Here is a 15,045-nt window from a genome sequence, read left to right on the forward strand (position 1 = left end):
CACCCTTGTCAAAAAAATGTGTACAAAAAAATAAACACTGTTTTAAACAAAATGCTCCCCAAAGAATAATTACATATAACAGGGACTAGAAAGAGTGACAATGATTCTGCAGTTCCCTGCAGGTTTTAGAGAAGCTCTCTTGCCCTCTCAGGACTGATAGGTAACAGCCAAAAGCTTTCATCGATAATATCGAATAGCCATCTGCCACATCCTACCACTCACAACAAAACCCATGTGTTGAAAGAGTTTTTTTCCCTGTCTGTTCGAAGGAAAACAGGAGAATACCATGCTGAAAAGAAGAGAGATTTGGGGATGAAGGGAGGATCAATAGCCCTCAACCCCTCTCATCACCATTTCTGTCCTCGGGTGTAGAAAAAAAAAATGAGAAAGAGAGATAGAGAGAGAGAGAGAGAGGGAGAAAGAGAGAGAGAGAAAGAAAAAAGAAAGAAAGAGAGAAAGCTTCTGGGTAGCTCATAGAGAATAGCCTCTGTTGCCGTAATAATCAAACATGGCCTGCTGTGATAGAATCAGCGACTGGCCTTTGAAAAAGCAAAATCAGCTCTCACAATTAGACAAATATAGACAAAAATGATACGCATGCAGTAACAATGTATATTAGGACTTCGCAATATGGACAAAATATTACGTTCCTCATTATTTTTTACAAAATCATTTACTTTGACCAGAAATCACAGAAAAGTAATCTTGAAAGTTTGACACTGGTAACGATGGTGTAAAGCATAGGCTGCCGAGGCAGATAAGGAGGCAAAGTACAAGTGCGAGTGTATTTTTAAGTCTTTATGTGGATTACCCAAATGACATGCAGGCAGATAAATAGCACTGAGACACATAGTGAACACACCAAATCACGGTAACAAAGAAGACAAGGAACACCCGAGACTAATGAGAAGACGAGACTAGCTATGTAGGAACAGGTGCAGGGTGAAGTCAAGGCAGGACAGGGGAGGAGCTAACACAACAACAAAAGCACATGGCACTAGAAAACAAAGGAACATGGTAGATATAAACAAAAGCACGTGACAAGAGAAACAAGAAAACAAAGACAGAAACAGAAAGACAGGGAAAGAGGGAGACAGGATGTTACAAACGGCCACATTTTTACTATTAAAACATACAATGATTTGCTAGGGGCTCATCTAGATCTCCATACAGTCAGTATTGCCAAGGCCAGTCTTGCAATAGCCATAATAGAAAGAAATTTAACAACAATTCATGCATAGTATGTGAAACATGGCAATGCTCAGGGACTCTTGTGGTTTTACTATTTTTTCCTGAGTGAAGCAGCAGAAGAAGAGGAAGAAGAAAACCACAGTTCTGTGTGTGCAGACAGTTAAAAGAATAACTGGGGAATTTCAGTTATGTTGATGGAATGGGACCACCTTTTTGCCAAGTTCAGCGACATTCTTCCCCAAAGACTGTTACTATTTTTAGCTGCAGTCTCACACACGTGAAAAGCAAAACACCCAGACAAACAGTACCCATCTGCACTGAGTTATGCATGGCAAACCACAATTTCTAGACTCCTTGAATATCATTTGGCCAAAACCCACTGCCCTGCAAGAACTAAAGTACTGTATATTGTAGCTACAGAAAAACATATGGCTTAACTGCTATGGTTCAACACATCGCTGTTGTCGGAGGAAAACCTTGTATAACCAAGTGGTAACTATAGACGAAAAGGAAAGAATCTACTTTACTTTTAACATAAGTCAATGGAACCAGACTATTTTCCAAGTCATTTTGGGCCATTTTTTTGCTCCGTTCTTCGTGAATTTTACACACAATGTAAAGGGCAACAGGCATTTTCAAATTATGTCAAAAACTGAAAAACAACAAAAATGGAGATACTGCACTCGTGTACATTGCCAATCAATCATAGTCAAATTTAGGGACATACAGCTTTTAAAATGTTAATCACATAAATAATAGAGACGACAAAATCAGTGCTGGTCCAAACCTTCCCAGGGCCCTAAGCAAAACCTGACTTGCTTGACTTGCATCATGCTTGCCATAGGGGTCCACTGTTCTTCTACAGGAAGAACAAGCACTGGGCACAATATATAGTGAGTGTATAGAAGAACCAGCACTGGGCATGAATACCACTTTTTCTTTTCCAATATCTCCTCTTTACCAAATGTTAAATCATGTCATTTTTTTATACACTGTAAACAATATCTACCAGTGGTGTAAAGATACGCAAATTTCAAGTTATGATACATATTGTCATTTTTGCATCACAATATGATACATTTTCCATACAGAATTGTAAGAGAAATGCTGTCCTAACTTTCATGTTTATTTGTTTATTATTATTTTTAGTAATTACCAAAATGTTTTTGCACTCTTTTTTGGTCATGCCCACTGTTGTCCCAAAAAGATGACAGTGCTTACTGAAGGGATACCTGGCACAAGTTTAGAAGGTGTCACAAATAAATAAGTAAGAACATAAAAGTGCAATATCTATGTAAAAGTAAACAAAAAAAAATTATAAGGCCACATCTCAATACTATATAAAAAGCATTACAAGTTCATTTACAATCGGATCTTGTGTTTCTATATAAGGTGTGGCACTTGACATTGAGTGTGGGATGGTTCTAACATAATTTAGTGGCAGTTTGTAACGTGGTTCAATCATTCCCAGCAAACTGCAGTATCCAACGCTCTCTACCACTGAAAAGTGGTGCCAATGGTAAAGTTTTTTTTTTAAAAAAGATTTAAAAAAAGATTTTTAAAAGAACCAGCAGTAACAGGATCACATATTTTATAGCGTGAAATCTATATCAGTACACAGTGCATGCGGTCTCGCAACCTGATACTGAAAAAAATTATATTATCATGCCTATCATGACACTCCTAATAATTATTATATGTCCCCTCAGACCCTGCACATATCCACATACTCACCATATATCTACCTTTTTATTCTTTAGTCTCTTTATACTATGCATAGTTTACTTGTCCCTTAGTCAATTTTTTATTGTATTTGGAATACTCTTCATAGTGTGTGTACTTGTCTGTTACATGTCATACATGAGTACAAATTAATTGTATGTGAAATACAGTGATTCTGATTCTTGAGTAACCTTGAGTATCAGCTAATACCAATACCTGTATGATACAGACTACAAAGCAATTAATAAAATATTTGTATCAAATTTACATACCATGCTCAAATTACTCAAACAGTACTATCCCACACTTTCTGTTATCATGAGAACTTATCACCAGGTTACTGATGTTATAACTTGACCTCACCTTGCGGCACTACCAACAATCCTGTGCATTTTAGGCTAGATCTGTGACAAAATCTGTTGGAATCTATATTTGTCCTCCGATCCAGCAGATATCAGCCTGATATCATTACCCAATATTGAATGGGTGCCATATCTAACATAACAATGAAGAATGCTTTCTTTCTTGGTTTTGAATAACTTCATAATATCTGCCATTTTTCACAATGATATAAAGTCAGTGATGTCAATGTGAAAATGAAGATGACTGCTGAAGAATATAATTATAAAACTAGTAAACAGTTGTTTTATGTTAATAAATCCTTTGCAGGCATTTTTTTCTTACTTCACTGTAAAGTAACAGTGAGATTCCCAGCCTACTGTGTAGTTCCGAAACAACTAATATAACCTCTCTTTTCAAGAGTGAATAACAACAAAATCAATGTCTAATATCACACAAGCATGGATATTTAAAAAAAAAAAAAAATTACCAATAAATCCTGTACTCATTGAGTTACTGAGCACCTGCTGCTCTTCTTTCCTTTTCAACTGATAAATAAAAAAATAAATAAACAATTCCTTCCTGACATTTAGAATGATGCCTCTTTTTCTGAGTGCCTCTCTCTTTCCAGGGCCCTCTGGGAAAGCACTGATGTGTAACATGGCTATTGAACACCTGCCTAATTCGGATTAAGCATGCACGAATTCCGCTAGAAATCGGCAGGGATTTTTTTCCTTTCCCATTCCGCTCTCTAATTTGAAAGCCACAGCCTCGCTGCGTGCTGCTCACTGCTCATGCATATGGACCTCCCAAAACCTTGTGGCACAGTTCTGCATGGTGGCACTGCAAATGCAGGGGGTTCATTGTTATTTATGGGGAAGAGCGTTGTACTGAGCTTCTATCAGCATGTTTGAGAATGACCTTCGGCTAGTTAGAGGAAGACTCCACCCCAAACTACCTAAATGAGCCTCCCATGGGCATTATCCCTGCTGGGGCCAATGGCGGACCACCAAAACAACAGCTTATAGATACTTGTCAAATCTTGTCAAAAAAGACATTGAGTCAGCGTCCAGAGGGCATTGTTGTTTTGTGATTTAGGGTGGGAAACCTTGAGGCTGTAGATGCGGTGGTGGGTTTGGAGCTCTGATATTGGGCCATCATGATCATCATCAAGAATATCAGATGAAAGCAACAGGTATTCACCACTGCCCTTTTATTTATATGTTTTAACTGCCCTGTCTGACCTAATAATTAAAAATTAATAAACTCTTTTAAACCATTCATATACCCTTTATAACAGTGGTCTTTTTGTAAAGTGATACCAAAAAATCATGCATTAAATTCATTATGTTCATTACATTAAATTCTTAATGTATTAGCAATGTTTCCATGATGGCAAGGCAGATATTTGGTCTCTCTTGCTGTAAGAATGATGAACATACTCATGTATATGCATTTTTGTCACATAGTGCTTATACATTTTTAAGATTTTAAAGGCTGCTTAGTTTAACAGTGAAGTATGTTTGAATATTTAAATCTAAATATGCCCTATGAATAACTTTCCACTTTATTACATGATCACCAAAATTTTCCCCTTTCAGTGTAAACTGGGTGGTCCCAATCTTGGTTAAAGTTTGCGTAAGCAGTACGTCACCGATCACAAGCTGATGTGGCTTATCTCGAACACAGAGCTTTAACAAAAACTATTTCCTATGGTCTCCTTCTGTTCAAACTGGAGAAACCTAAGTTAGTGAACGCTAACAAGCAAGCAAAAGCTAACCCAGCCAGTATAACAGAGCTATCAAGCTAGCTTATCTGTCTGTCTGTCATCCGTTCATCCAACCAACCATGCGAATAAAAACCTTCCTTATCTTCTTTAAGATGTCACCACATAAAAGCTGGAAAATATTTTTAGTGAGCCAAGAACACAGCAGGGTCTACAAAACCACCTGCATATGTACAGCCTGTTTCAAAAATGTTTGCCTACTGACACTATTGTGTTTAGTTCATGAGTGGTGAAGCAGGCTGGGTGTATTAGATGGAGATATGTCAATTATATGTGCTCATTAGAATATTAGAAACATGCTCAGACATTTCTAAGCTAGGTCACATCATTCTATTATATTTCTAATTCAGTTTTGCAGGATGTTTAATATAACACTTAATTTTAGGATCATGCAAACATTTTTAATATTTTTCATGTGTTTCCTGGGAATTTAAAAAGCTAAACTGTAAGAAACACAGTTTGATGGACTTAATTGTTCAGTCCATTTTATTGTTTCCCTTTTTAAGAAAACTGAAATTGCTCAACTGACAAAATACTGCGTGGATTACTCAGTTACTAATACAATTCACAGTGACAGCCTAAATGCTATTAGCTAAATGAGCATGGAAGCAGCTTTACTTTTTCAGTCTTTTGCCATGTGCCCAGAATTGGACACTAGAAGGTTTGCTCAAAAAGATGCGACTGCTGTGAGCCCATGCAAGGCAGTAGCCAATAATACTCGTCTTTAACAGCGCTCAAAATTGGTTTCATTGAAAAACAATGGATTCACTTAAGTTACAAGCATGTGTCAATACGATCACAGCCAACAAAAGAACTCTTGAGAGGGAAAAAAAAAAACTTGGCTTTGTTATTGCGAAACAGCAACAACGAGCAGAGGAAGCAATGAGAAAACATTACAAGCTTACCTTTGAAGAAACAGTCTTTGCTGTGTACGACATAGATCCTCCTCTTCTGCAGGCAGGCCGCGCGGTACACCTCACAGTGGTTCTCGTAGAAATGCCCATCAGAACCGCAGACGGGTACAAACGAGCTGTGGCATTTCTCCTGGCACACACACTCCGTCTGGCCCGTCAGCTGCCTGACCACACACTCTCGGCCCCTTCCGCAGTAGGTTGTCCGGCACAGCCCCCCATCTGGAATAGGATAGGATCATATTCAATAAAAAATGTGGGGACCCATGTGGGGGCCTCAGTGTTTAAGGTAGTGAAATTACCCACTTATCGAGCGCGGCTGCTCATTTTAGTAACTTGCTAAAACTCAGTGTGCATGCTTCATTCAACCCCAAGTCACTCTCAGCTTTTGCTTAGATAGCATGAAAATATACTGATGACAATAAAGAATGAAGGAGGTGAAGCCTCAGTGAACCTAAACAAAGAACTTAATTCGGGAAAATGCAGGCTACTGAACTTTAACTTGCAAAACACAACAACTGAACTTGGGCCTGCACCGTCCCAGCTCGGCTCTCCTCAAATGCAGTGCAGCAATCAAAGGCACAACATCTTTACTGTGAGAGACTAGAAAGGCTTTATGAAAAAGCATGCTCCAAAATATGCTTTCAACAACACAGTGACCCACCCTAATTATCTCATGGTCTATAATTCCAGGCATTTCATTAAAATGGTGATGGAATTCTTCACAAAGTCAGCTTGTTGCCATGGTTGCAGCACTCAATTGTGAAAAGTTACACAACGGATTTTTGCAATACATACTGTGATCTTTGAAAAATCAAAAAAGTACTCAGTCAGACTTCTCCAAACTGAGCCTACTATCACTCTACCAATGGAAAGGTGTACTTACAGGTGGAATTAAGGCAGTAGTTCAATACCGCGCTTAGGGTGGCACAATACAGACAAAATACCACATTGCAATTATTTTCCTAAACACCGTGATTGCAATATACCTTCCACATTAGTAAACTTTTATTGTGACTGGCCTGCATTATTTTTTAATAAAATTATGTATGCTTTCTGATTGTGATACGTCCAAAAACCTAGAGAACATCGAGCTGTAAAAACTGACTGACACTTCTGCATTGTCAGTATATGAAGAATAACGTAGCAACAATGATAAAAAAAATTATATACTGTGCAGCTCTAGTCTAGTGATATATGTGATACATTCCAGACGAACATAATGTAGTTTAGTTAATCAAGTTTAACCAGACAGACTCTTTTAATCCCAAGATCATGTAGATCAGAAAGTGATCAAGACCTCTGTCTAAATAAAGGGAACTTTTGAACTTTAACACACTGATTTCCATCTCCCTTTCAAACACAGTCAGACAGTACCTGTCAGTAACCACCCCCACCCCTCACCATGGCGACCCTCGCGCTCCCTGCTGATTTCCTCCATTTGCACTTAAACCAGCACAAAAGCTGCTGAGGCTTGCAGCCACTCCACCTTGGATTGATCTTGCGGCGCCTCAGGGGCCTGTGAGGGGCGGCGCCTGCTGGGATCACAGGCTGGATTTATGGGCCGAGGAGCGGCCACGCCACACCGGCTTTAGGAGCTCCACCGGGCATCAGGAGAGCAAGAGGCTCACAAGTCCTGACCGCCTTCAGAGTCTGCAGGTGCAGGCACTCAGCTGCAGCAAGTCCAAAGAAAGCAGGAACTAGTACACTTACTTTTTTTTTCTTTTTTTTGCAGCGAGATTGCGTCTCCCCTGTGGCCATTATTTGCCAGACCTCTTCGACACCAATGGGATTTCACTATCGCAATAGCCCTATCTGCCCAAGCAAACTTAAGCAAAAAAAGTTATGGGTAGTTCTAGGAGTGGGAATTAGCCTTAAGAAATCTTAAGAAATTGAAATTCAAAATCCCAAGTAGATTTTGTCTAAATGGTAATGAATTCATTTTGTTCACATATGTACAAGAGCTCTTTTTCCCAGTGACATGACATCTTCCTTGTGGCCATTATTTGCCAGGCCTCTTCACCACCAATGGGATTTCACAACTGAAGTCAAATTTGCTCAAACAAACATGAGCTAATGTTGCAGTTAAGGCTGGGAGTGAGAATTAGCATATTTTTATTCTTTGAAAACAGCGGTGTACCCCACTGCCCAGGTACTGTTGATTGCAAAACCACAACAGCATCTATTTTGCCACTTATTTAATTAGACTTTGAAAAGACAGTGGTCCATATGTGAATAATCTAGTGAGTAGCTAGCTAATAATCATATAATGCTGAAACCCAAACGTCCAATCGCAGCTGAATGTTTTTGCTAAAACTCAGTCAGTCTCAGATTTTGCTTATATAGCATGATGTAGTATAGATGATGGTGAACAATGAAGAAAGTGAAGGTGCACTGAACCCAAGGTTCTTAACTTGACTTGAACTTGCCCAACACAAAAAGTGAACCGAGCTACGGCTCCCCAGCTAAACAGCATCCACCCCTCATATCTAGAGCAGCAAGCAACATCAAAATATGATAACTGTGTGAGACTTAAAAGTTTTATGAAAAATTATGCTCAAAATTACCTTGCTTTATGACCACCCTGGCATCCCCCCAAATTATCTTGCGATCTGAAATCCCAGGCATGTCATGAAAATGGCGATGAATCCTTCGGAAGGTCAACTTGCTGCCGCGGTGGCAGCGCTCAATAGTGAAAAGTTACAGACTGAATAGATCAAATTTAAGCCCTGCAAAAATCACTGGCATAATTCCTTCTGATGATAAAAAGTAAGCACCCTCAGGAGGAGAGTTCATTTTATTTTCCTGAAACCTTACAAAACATAAACTGAATGGGTCTCTGGAGCACTTGACTGTATTCAGCCTTGCGGCGCGCTGAATAATAACCGGCCTTCTGCAGCGTCCGGAGATAAACGTGTTTTAATTACGGCGCGGAGCCCGCTGCGCCGCACACACATATACCTAGGCATGCCCAGACGGCTGACCCCAGCTCATCATAATAAAACATCGCTCGACGGATGGCAGAAGAGGCAGGTATAGCCCCTCTGGGGGAGGGCGCAGGAGCAAGTACACACCCAGAGCCTTCCAGTTTACTAATTATTCACAATATTTCCACCAGTAGTTCACAGCCTTGCAAATGCCTTGGCTCCCCAGTGACCTTGTTGCTCCATGTCAAGGTCGAGGACGATTAGTGGATCGTTAGTATTCTCTGAGCATTGAAGATTAAGCGCTTAGCCGGCTCCTGCTTGTATGCAAGACATTCTCTGTTTTTTTCACCCTCCACTTGCTGTCTCTTACTTCCCCCAAGGCCCTCTCTCATGCTGAAAAATCTTGTCAATACCCATATTCCCCCCCTTTAAGGCCATATTATTGCTAAGTGCTGGGAGGACATATTGAAAACAAAGTCTTGACTCTAAATTCTTGGCCATGTTCACTAAGAACTGCCTCAGTTGTCACTTTCTTAGGATGTTAACAAGCCCTCTGGTAATCCAGTTGGTCTGAACTTCTGAACAATGGCACTACATGGCCAAACCCCTTTTAGCCCTGCCAAAAAAGCCAATAGAGGGTCTAATGTCTGTTATTCATTGAGCGCATTTGTTTTTTCGATTAATCCACTGGTTGCCCAGCTCTGTTAGTCATCCATTACATTAAAAAGCCGGCTAACGGATAATCCCAGGCCCTTTAGAAGTATTATTAAGGGAGTCATTTTGGGGCATTTTTTGCTAAGTACTGGATTGTTCTAGACCTCATTCAACTGTAACCAAGTAAATATGTTTAATTGATTCCCTCATTTGTAAAGTGTCAGTAAGAAGCAGGAACGGGATTGTAATCCCTAAAAGCTCTTGTAATATGAACATCTCCCACTTTGATATTAAGATCATTCCTTTGGGAGATTTCCATGCATAAGCACTGACAGCAAGTTACAGTAGTTGGACAAAGTTTTCAAAATGTCAGATGAAATGTCATTTGCCTTCTCCATTATTCAGCAAGGCCAATATTCGGTCAGAGCATTGCCTTTTATTCATGCAACAGTAATTTTGATTACCAGCTGGCCATATTGAGTAAGTCAGTGGACTTTTAAAGGAGCAGTTCAGGAGCATAGAGAATAACATTCTTAGAGTCTATCGGGAAAAGAAGACAATTCCAGTCAAGGGCTCCCTTCACTTCAGACAGATCTGATCTGCTCTCCAAATCAATTACTATTATTATTTTAAAAAATACTGGCTACCTTCTCTTCAAAGCAGAGTTACTAGCATCCCAGATATGGAGCTGGAAACATCACTCGTCTCTAAGAGCGGTGTTCAAGGGGGGTTACTACAGACAATCCACTGGACTAGGTAATTCAAAAGTATTCACAAACTTTTTCTGGGCATCACTGTGCATGCAGTAAACACCGGAAATGTTTTTGTTTTTTGGGGGGGTCTAAGCGGATATTGATGATATCAAATATGTTAATTTTTCATGATCTTGCACATTTCACGTGCCTTATTCCAAATGTCCATAAACTGGACAGTGAAATCCATTGTAATTACTGGAAAAAAAATATTATCCCCAAATCTTTAGACCATTATCTACTGGCACTCAAACAGACACAACATTCTGCTTTTAACAAAATAAACAAAAATCTAGAATGATAACGGTTTTGAAAGGCATATTACACTAATCAAAACATAATTCACTACACTGAGTCCAAATGTCCAGATTACTTGAAGATTATACTATACAGTTACACTATTATACCATTTCACTATTTACCTTTCACAAAAGGGACCTTCTAGAGGGACATACATACAAAGCCATTTCTGAGATCAGGATGATTTAAAAACAGCATTTCATTTGGTCTTGGAGGCGCCCGCAAAAACATGTTTGTTTTTATTACAAGATAAAAAGAAAACCTTCCAATTAATAACTAATATAATACATGAGTTATTTAGAAACACATAAAAATGAGTGTGGAGATGCACCTGCTTCTTTACAGCTAGAATACTTTGGGGGAAAATGTCCAGTATACTGGATATTTGGAATGAGGAGGTTAGACAAAATAGCTAATTATATGGACATCTTAAAATGAAAGAAGAAACTTTTTTGAGAGTACTGAGAAGTTTTGAAATTTTTAAGAATTTTATTGTGCAGATGTCTAATTTGCACTGCATTCTTAATATGTGCAGTTGTCCTAAATTGTCATCTTTCCTAATGGAGAGCTTCAAAACCTTTCAAGCTGGAAGACTGACCTTGTACATTTAGTCTAATCTGTTCATCTTTAAAGTAGAAAAGCAAGATTTGCAAGATTTCATATCTTGTTAAGATTTCATGTTTGTAATTTCACCACAGAAAAAATTGTTTCTGTCCTTTTTAAGCATGTTTTTGGAGTTAATAAAGCTTTTTCTTAACATTTCATGGCTCGTTTTGAGACTTTTTTACTTTAAACACTGTAGATAGTTTTAGACATCAGTCTTATTATGTTTTATTCAGACTGTGCTTAATTTGCCAGGACAGCAAGCAGTTTATTATGTGTCCCAAAGATGGCTATGAGCTAAATTCCAGCCACTGTCCTATTCATGACCTGAGATGGCTTTCAGCTGAAGCTCAAGCCAATCTCCAGCTAGAAAGGTGAATTGCTTCATTTTGTTTTGGTGTCCATGGAATTCAAGCCAGACTCAGGGGGAGACAGGGTCTGACATTTGCGGACATGACACAGGAGTCACAGTCACTTGTGAAAGGCGGCACTGACAAATAAATAAGGAGGGCTTTCACATGTCAGCTAATCTTCCTCCGTTATTTTATTTATTCTAAACCAGATGGATGTAATTGCATTCCAAGACAACACGTCATGGCTGACTCTCTTCTCCATGACCGCTGACTGGCAAATGGCCTTTGGCAGAAGGCTTCAATGTGAATATCAATGCGGTTGATATATTAAGATACCGTTTGAGAGACCACAGTTCAATCTGCCATCCAGAGATAACCCTTTTGATGAAAAAGTGAAAAAGTATATGCTTTATATTCACGCTGCTGACCTCTTTCCCCTGCTGTCCCATAAGAAATCGCTAAGAAAGAGGTCACTGAAAGTCTGCACAACTTAATATTTATAGATGGTGTAAACATTTAAGGACATTGGTATATTTTTGTTTTTGTTTTCAGAAGATGTTATTATAAAACAGAGAAAGCATATCAAATCTGTGGCTGCAATGCATACAAGACATCACCACTGCTACACTCCTAAAAATAAAGGTGCCAGTAACGGTTCTTTGGAGCAACACCATAAAAGAACCACTTTTGGTTCTATAAAGAACCTTTCAATGGAGCTTTCCTTAAAGAACTATTTTCATAAATGTGAATGTAAATAACCTTTTAAGTTTAAAAACCTTTACATTTTTTTTAACTCAACCTGAAATCAAAACTGACCTTGAACACCTTTTGACTGAGTTCTCTTTGAATACTCCTTCAACTCACTCCCAATGATCAGATTCACCTGCTCAGGGAAGGGGTCCAAAGCACAACTGACATTACAAGATGTTCTTCCTTATGTTATGAACAATCGTACATTTTTACATTTGGATGTCGAAATTCCGAAATCTAACACAGGCTAACTTTAAAATCTAAAACGTGTTCTGATTTCTGATCAAATCACTATACACCAGGGGGCGGGAAAAATAATATCAATTAATAATATCATGTTTCGCCTCCAGCACTTCCATCTATCACTGAGTGAACCACTCAGTTAGCTTAGAGACCCTCCCTGATACCATGTCTCACTTGGCAGAACAAAATGTATGACAAAATGTATAGATGATTTTGAGTTTCAGAAATGTCCAAAACAGACAAAAACAGTCCTGCATTTGAGAGGGAAACACAAGGGAACAATATTATACCACCCTCAACTTTATGAACAAACATCTCAAAGCAAAAGGAAAATACTGCCTTGATGTCTATCTCTCTACTGTTACAATCAGCACAGAAAACCTGGCAATAACAGATGTTCGCTCAAACTCAAGTTTACAATGCAGTCAGCTGTCAACTCATTTCATATACACCTTATGACAGCCTTTGGAGTATATTTCACAGCCATGTCTCACGCTACGTTTAAGAAGAAAGGATTTACTTTTAAATTAGAAGCCTGCAGAAACAAATCGACGTTTAAAATAAAGTTTTCAGTAAGAGGTACGTGCAGAGTGTGTCAGACGCCCTGTAATGGCGATTATTTTATAATTTAGATATGGAGAACCTGTGAACACTAACCAGAGACGCATAGCTGGTAAGCGAATCAAACAAGCCAGAATACATGTTTCCATTTCCCTAAGTCAAATAAGGGGGACAGTGGTGATAAAGCTGTTATCTTTAAATATCAACCCTGCCACACTAGGCATGTGCTAATATAAAAATTACTAATAAAGCCTTTAATTATGGCTAACAAAATCATTACAGTGTATAAAACTTTTTGTCAGTGTATAAAAAAACCCCCCTTTTTTTTTTTTAAAGGTAAACAAACTATATTTTATTTAAAAAGTCACTTTTTAAATGGCAGAATGTGCCATAACTCTTGACCTTTACCAAGAGTTGTGAAGCTGCTCCAACATATAAAAAAAGGAACATACTGGTCATGTATGGTACCAACATAGAATAAAGCATGTACCAGTCATGTCTAATACCAGTAGCGCTGCAACAAACGACTAATTTGATAATCAAATAATCTATCGATTACTGAAACAAATAATTGATTATTCAGATTATGAATCACTACATTACCAAATAACTTATGTAACTATTAGCTTTTAAATTTAGCTTGAGGTTGTCTTATGCATTTGCTAACTAACGATGAAGACAAAAAAGATGAATAACATTTAAGAAATCACTGTTTTAATGAACTTTCCTGCTAATACAAAAGATAAAAAAAAAATAAAACTCCAATATATCTTTCCTGTCAAAATTTATAACCAAGGAAGTGCAAAGTAGCAGCAATAAAATATAACAAAACTAAATCAGTTTTTCTTTAATCAAGTGAATTAAAAAAAATCAATCTATATTTAAATATTATATTTAAATGGTGCAGTCTGTGATCTGTGTATTCTGCTGTCTGTCTACACTTTGCTGAAACTAAACTTTACAGTCACAGGTCTTTATTGAAACGGAGGAAAGTCAGTATCTCTCCGTGCTCCTGTGAGAGTCTCGCTCTCCTCTGAGAGCGGATATTCACACCGCTGCAGAAAAGAAGTGCTCTGATGGAGCGGATGGGGAAGTGGCAAATGTTTGTGGAAAATTTGTTCTCTATGAACAGTTAAATTTGAACGATTTTGTGTAAACGCATTCAGCGATAACCCTTTGTCCAGCTGCTGTGTGTGTTCACGGAGAACTACCTCTTTAAACTGTTGGTGGAGAATAGAAACCTGTTTGGAAACGCTGTCCCGTGTTCGCCAAATCTGGACGCACCAGTAGCCTCGACGTTAAGACAATGATGCAGTGTTTAAAGTGTAAACGTTATCTGGAACGTGAACAGGGTCGCTGTGAATGATAGTTACTTGCTTCTCCGTCCCAACTCCATTAACTACCTCACTAGCACAACTATCGCCGCGTCCCAAAACCACACACTTCTGTACTTCACACACGACACTAATGAGTGCACTTCTAATGGTATATGCGCTGTTTTTACACACTATTTGGAGTGCTAGTATGCGGTTTGGGACGCGGCATATCTTACTGAGATGAATCGTCTTCATAGCCGACAAGTTTCCTCTTCAGATACTCCAGCATGGAGGATTTGCTCTCATACCAGCTAAGGTTGGCTTACAAATAGCACAACTGACCTTTTTTCTAAGTTTATCTCCCGCACTTTTGAGGATTTTGTTCCTGAGGCTGCTATCGTGCTGTTTTTAAGTCTCCAGTAAGCGGTAATGTCCAAACGTTTCTAATGAGCGTGCTAATTTGGTCGTCGATTTTAGTCGACTAAGTCGAATAATCGTTACACCCCTAAATACTAGTCATGTTTCATTACGAAAATGCACCAGCCATACAAATTATTATGTAACAGTATTCAATGCGGGAATTTTTTAGTAACTTTTGTTTATTTAAATATACAACCACTACAACAATGCTAAATTC

General features: G+C 38.6%; 1 protein-coding gene across 1 annotated transcript in view; it reads right to left on the reverse strand.

The window, feature by feature from the left end:
• The window catches only part of fstl4 (follistatin-like 4), a 224,068-nt gene that overhangs the window by 129,182 nt on the left and 79,841 nt on the right, over positions 1–15,045 (reverse strand). Inside the window, exon 3 of the mRNA XM_036589017.1 lies at positions 5,944–6,171. Within this exon, the coding sequence (XP_036444910.1) occupies positions 5,944–6,171 (228 nt within the window). The remainder of the gene's footprint in view (positions 1–5,943; positions 6,172–15,045) is intronic.

This window comes from Colossoma macropomum, unplaced genomic scaffold (assembly GCF_904425465.1).
Source record: "Colossoma macropomum unplaced genomic scaffold, Colossoma_macropomum, whole genome shotgun sequence".
NCBI classification, from domain to species: domain Eukaryota; kingdom Metazoa; phylum Chordata; class Actinopteri; order Characiformes; family Serrasalmidae; genus Colossoma; species Colossoma macropomum.